The 6,000-nt window shown below is 57.5% G+C and overlaps 1 protein-coding gene across 1 annotated transcript in view; it reads right to left on the reverse strand.

Annotated features, from left to right (window-relative positions):
• Nectin1 (nectin cell adhesion molecule 1) overlaps positions 1-3,837 on the reverse strand; it is a 62,645-nt gene extending 58,808 nt beyond the window's left edge. Inside the window, exon 1 of the mRNA XM_028783848.1 lies at positions 3,395-3,837. Within this exon, the coding sequence (XP_028639681.1) occupies positions 3,395-3,473 (79 nt within the window). The 5' untranslated portion in view covers positions 3,474-3,837. The remainder of the gene's footprint in view (positions 1-3,394) is intronic.
• Positions 3,838-6,000: the final 2,163 nt, after the last annotated feature.

The raw sequence follows: 6,000 nt of genomic DNA on the forward strand, positions 1-6,000 counted from the left end.
GAGGTGTTCAATTTGCCAAGTTAACCAGGAAAGATACAATCAGGAGAGTCAAAGCTGTAGTCACACCTCCCTTGGGTGTTTTCTATTTGTGCTGAACAATGAACATTAGTCAGCTGCTAAACAATGGCGGTATCATAGATGCAGGGACGGGAGCCGACCCACTGGCCCTCCATCCCAGCCCACTGGCTCAGCTGTGGTCACAGCCATGCTGGCAGCCTACAACTGGGTCCACGGGCCAGGCAACCCAGGCCATCTCCCAGGAGGACTCATTGTGCAGTGCCAAGTGGCCGAGGAAGGAACTGGCAACCTACAAATGGACCCAGCTTGCATTAGGGAACCACTGACTGCATGTCCCACAGGCATACTTGTCTAGGTTCAGAAGCCACCCTCTGGGCCAAAGCTCTGTCGTGTCTAGCTTTCCTTGTGGCCTTGACAGTTAGACCTTGGATCTGACTCAGAAGATGCTCTCCACAAGGCTTCCTGACTAATAAGCCTAGAGATGGTTGTGTTTTTACAGTGCAAGCGCCATGGCCAGAAGAATGGTTTCTGCTACAATGTTACAAATTCCGTTACAAATCCAGGAAGCACAAGCCCACCATGTCTGAGAGAAACAGGGAAGTGGAAAAGAACCCACTAGCTTGGTTCTGGAGGCTTCAAAGGAAAGCACCAGGAATCCGTGCAGGGCACAGGCAGCTTAAAAGGGATGAATGCTGTGGCCTGACAGGTCTTTGCATGGTGAGCTTGACACCTAGGGTGTGGGGTTTCTTTCTAGACCAAAGGTGTAGGGAAGCCAATTAGAGAGGGTGTGGCAAAGGTGGGACACTTACTTCCCAGACAGCTTCTCCACCCCTTCCTCTTCTGGCTTCCATCCCTCTGTGGATAACACAGACCCCCTCCTCTAAGTGAGCACCCTGGAAGGGAGTCATCTGTCATCCCAGGAAACAAAGATGAAGCTCCTGGGCCCTTGCTACACTGCCTGCACTGCTGTCATATAGAAATGTACTTTGAGAGCCGGGTCAGCTGTGTTATAGTCAGGAGCCATCGAATACACTGAGGGCTCCTGCCTCCTGACTTCCCCAGTGCTCCCTGTCACAGCCCCCCACTCCTCCCCTGGAGAACCCAGGAGAGAACAGCAGACTGGCAAATCCCCAGAGAAAGGCAAGAACAGGAAGAAGCTGAGGAAGGGAGAGGGAGGGGCACAGTCCAAGGATCAGACTGAGTATAGCCACGTTCACCTGCTTTTGGCCACCATGGACCTCAGAAAGCAAGTAGAGGAGGTAGCAGGTTCCAGCTAAGAGCTCGGTGATTCCAGGAACTTTGGCTGCCTCAGCCATGCCGGTCCAGTCATGGTCAGTGGCGGAGCACTTATTAAATATCTCTTGGCTGTGACTCCATTCTGGGCATCCTAGCCTCTTGGTGGGGAGTATCTGCTTTGAGCCAGGTGAGTGTCACCTCTCTGTCTCCACCTCTTGTGTGGGTGGAGCACAATGATCCTCTAACCCCCGCCCCCACCCCCACATGGAATTAACCTGCTCCAACCCAAAACTGGGGAACTGAGCACTAGATAGAATGTGGCGAGCTTATCCTTCCTCAAACCCTCTGGCCCTTTGTCCATCCTCTGGATTAGGTTAACCCCTAGTGTGCTAGGAATCCTTAGGGCTTTTGGCAAGTGGCGTACTCTGGGTTCCAGGAAGAGTTGAGGATTTAAAAGTCTTTTCTGAAGTTCAGCCTATGCTGACCACTGTAAATTCAGAGGCCGGGTTTCTGTGTGCACTGCGCGATTAATGCTATCAGCAAGAAAGTAGACGAACAGTTCTCACTCGCATCGCGAGCACACTGGGTGAGCACACTGGGCGGCAGGTTCAGCACGCCTCTGTGAAATGGAAAGGGATGTAAATGTCCCCTTCTGGGACATCCAAGGGGAGAGCACTCCACGCTGGCCTATGTACCCGTTTTCCCAAAGTGCTTTCCAGACATCCAGCACTGATGGAGAGGTGCAGTGCCCCAGCACAGAGATGGCTGGCAGAAGGAGGAGTCAGTAAGGGAAGCAGAGGAGGCCAGGCTCTCGCCTTCCAGGAGTGAGTCCAAGCGACACCTGGACAGTCAGGCCTACCTCTCCTTAACAAACTGCCTAGCAAGCCAGCAGAATCACCGTGGTTGGGAACCCAATATTCTTAATCCAGGATGCTCTGTCTGTATTCCAGCCCCCTAGTTTGCCACCCCGAGTTGACGACCACGAATTACCTTCAAGCTTCTGCTAGCCTTCCAAGACCCCATCTTATCTCAGAGCTTGTCTCAGGTTCCTTTACAGGGGAGGGGGGGAGTTGGCTATCGGGATACTTTCCCCACTTTGACCCCAACTAGTGTCCTGCTGACAGCCTCGTTGCTTCCCCAGGGACACAAGGGGTTAAACCCAGGCGAGGGGACTCGGTAGGATTTGCCTCCTAAACGCATTTTCCAGTTCATTCCCCAGCACAATATGCCTGGGCCGTCCTAGCCTCCGCCCGCCCCCACCCCATCCGTCAGAATAGGCCAATATGGGCCACCCCAGGGTCGGGCGCGGAGTTAACCCCTCTTCTGCCGGCAGCTCACACCTCGAGGAAAGACACGCGGGACACCCTCGGGGCCTCTCGGGAAAGTGGGTCATGCGGCCACCTGGCTGGCACGAAGCCCATGGAGCTCCCTCCTGGGAGAGCCCTCCGGTTTAGGAGTTCCAAGACGGAGCCCAGCCCCGCGCAGGGCCGGGAGTGAGTTTGCGATCCCCAGGCGGCCCGACCTCACCCTCTAGAAAAGGAACCGCAGGTAAGAAGCTGCCAGTGCCGCAAGAGCAGGTTCCGATTGCCCGCTGTGGGGCGATGTGGGACAGGAGGGGGCCCCCATGAGCCCGAAACCATCTGACAAGAGGCCGCCAAAAGAAATGAAGTCCCCCCCCTTCCCCGCCACTCTCCAAGCCCACAGCCCACCAGCTAGGAGACTGACGCCCTCCCCCTGGGGCTGTTGTCTCATACCCCAAGCCCGTGATTACGGTGATTATTTTGCATTTATGTAACATGCAGTGTTTCCAAACTGCTTCTCGAGCTGAGAACTGGTTATTAAATAAATAGAACCCTATTACATATTATTATTTTTGTGAAGAACTGAGCGGAGAAAGTGCTTTCTTGCTACATAGAGCCGTGCATCCGATTGCTTCCCTGCAGGGCAGGCTGTCGGGCTTCTCAACCCCTTTCTCCACGGTGCCACCTCCTGCCCCCCCCTTATCCAAGCGTGACCCAACTTTTCTGGCTCCGTTCGCTCCCTACAACCCGTAGTCTTGCCCATCATCCAGCTTCAAGTCCCGGGGAGGTTCTGGTTGGGTGGGGGGGTTTATGGAGGGAGGCAGAGGCAATCGCCTTACCTGGGAGGAAGAAGGCGGTCAAGCTGAGAGCGAGTCCCCACCAGCGTCCAGCGGCGCCCGCAAGCCCCATCCGAGCCATCGGGGGGCGGGGGTCCGGCGAAAGGGGCTGCCAGGAGGGCGCTCCTCGCGCTCCAGAAACCAGCCTGGAAGACGAGGGCGGATCGCTGGCGGTCGGCGGGCGCTCGGAGGATCCAGGTCAGCCGCAGCCGTCGGTCGGGGCGGGGTGGGCTGGGTGGAATCGGCGCGGCCGCAATCCGGGCCCCGGCTACCGCCGGCTCAGAGCCTCGGCAGATGCCCGCAGTAAGTTACACGAGTCATGCCCCCTTCGCCTCCTCCGCTCTCCTCCTCGCCCCGGTCCCCGCCCTCTTCTTCCACGCAAAGCCGGGCTGGGGAGAGGGACCCACCCCCGGCGCGCCCGGCTACCGGGCTAGCGCGGCGCAGGCTCTCGGCCCTGGGCGCGCTCACACCCTCCCGCTCGGCTCCAACTTGCAGGCATCCATGGCCGGCTGTTCTCCGAGGGTGGCCGGGTGGTGCGGAGGGCTCGGGGCCCAGGCGGTGGTGTGCGGCTACGGCGGCCAGCTGCTCGCGGGGCTCGGGGCTGCACGGTCTCGGAGGAGCGAGGAGAGCGAGCCGGGGGCGCCACCGGTCCCCACCACCGCCGCTGCGCTCGGTGCGGGCGATCCGCGACAATGTGGAGCTGCCCCGGTGCCGAGGCGAGCCGCGCTCGCTCCTCTCCCTCTCTTTCTCTCACTCGCCGATCCAGCCTCTCACCCGCTCTCCCGTGATGTCAGCCCGGGGGGAGGGGTTAGCATTAACCCCCTCCTGGCTCCCACGCGCCCGGCCCAGCCCTGGCCCGGCCTCCGCCCGCGCGGCCGCACCTCCCAATCCTAAGCAGCTGTGGCTGCGAGCGTGGCCGTGGGGTTCCGCTCAGGGCCCCTCGCTAGCGAGATGCCCCTTGGGTCGCCGTTCGGTCGTGGAAAGGGCCGGAGGGCGGGCTGCCCTCCTCGGTCGTTGACAAAGGGAGGCAGTGACCCCTAGCGGCCGGCAAGGGGGAGAAGCTGCTCGGTAGGGGTGGAGTTAAGATGGGGAGGGGGGCTGTCGTAGGGATCCGTGTGACCGCTGGATCTGGCATTGTCCGAGCTCCGAGGGCTTTTCCAACTCTCTGGTCCAACCGTGGGACCATTTCGCAGATGAGGAAACAAAGGCCCAGAGGAGGGTGTTGGAGAGTGGTCCTGAGCAGAAAGAAGAAGAGCACAGACTAGAACTCAGCTGCCAAAGCTTTTGGTCCCCAAGATCTGGACACCAGACGGAAGCAGCTTTGCGGAGGACCAACCGCGAAAGCTGTGAAGAGCCGAGGCAAGACATTAGTGGGTGGGATCAGGGCACTCGGGTTTCTAGTGGGACTTCTTTTATAATCCTCATCGCCTTCAGGGGGTCCTTGTCCCGAAACTGACGAATTCTGCTTTCCCCAAAGAACGACAAACCGAGTCGGCTCCCATTGCCTACACCTCGTTTCTGAGTGGTTTGCGGGATTCCCGCGAAAGTGGCCCATCCAGTCGGTGTCCCAGAACGGCTAAGACTCTCCGCCCCATCCTGTTCGCCACCCACCACATCCGGGTGGCTTCTTGCCAAGGTGACTGAGCCTGAGGGGCCCTTAGCAGCCTGAAGCCTGGACCTTCTGTCCCCATCCTTGGACTATGAGAGGCAGACAGACAGGATTTCCCTGTCAAGAGAGCTGAACTCTCTTCAGAGGCTGCCCTTTGCTCTTGGCCCAGCCCCAAGGGCACAGAAGCATAGGGAAGCAGCCAAATTCCGATAAAATGTAAATTTTCCTTTCGGAGGGTGGGAGGGGCAGGACTATGGTGGCAAGTGACAGTTTCCCATTATTGGGCTCATGGGCTCAGCCTCAGCCTCCTAAAGAAGTCACTCCACTCACAGGAATGCTCTCACCGCATCCTTTTATGCTTCACATGTGTAACTCAGGACAAACTTTTTTTTTTTTTTTACCACACAACTGCCTGACTTGGGAATGCATTATGTGGTCTCATAGTTGGTCCTTGCCCCACAGGAGCTGGGTCTAGGAGGGGCTGGGAGGGCAGGGAGACACAGAAACAGAAATTCTGAAGAATCATTTACCACAGCACAGCACGGTGTAGGTTTTCAGATTCACTGACACGCCCATCTAGGTTAGCCTGAGCTGGAAGGGAACTGAAAGGCTTCTGTGGTAAAGGCAACAGCAGGGGCTGAAGAGAGGTGTCTATCAGACACAGACTGTCCCTCGAGAAACTAGATTTAAGGTAGGGGTCAGCTCGGGGGAAACCGTGAAAGAGAACAACAGTTGGGGGTATTAGGGAACGGGCTCATGAAATAATTGGTGCTAACCCTGCCTGAGCTTGAGGTACAGTCAAGCCTGAAATCAGACTCATGCCAGGTAGCAGCAGGAGGGTCTTAATCCAGGGGATGCCCTGTCAAAGTCAGCAAGCTGGTGGCTGGCAGCCAGGAATCTCCCATCTGGTTGGCAAGTGCTTTTAACCTTGCTCAATCAAAAATGAGTTTGGTTTTGGTTTTGCTTGTGGCTAACATGCCACAGAAGCTGAACAGTTGTG

This window comes from Grammomys surdaster, unplaced genomic scaffold (assembly GCF_004785775.1).
Source record: "Grammomys surdaster isolate TR1022 unplaced genomic scaffold, NIH_TR_1.0 1164, whole genome shotgun sequence".
Classification (NCBI taxonomy): Eukaryota; Metazoa; Chordata; class Mammalia; order Rodentia; family Muridae; genus Grammomys; species Grammomys surdaster.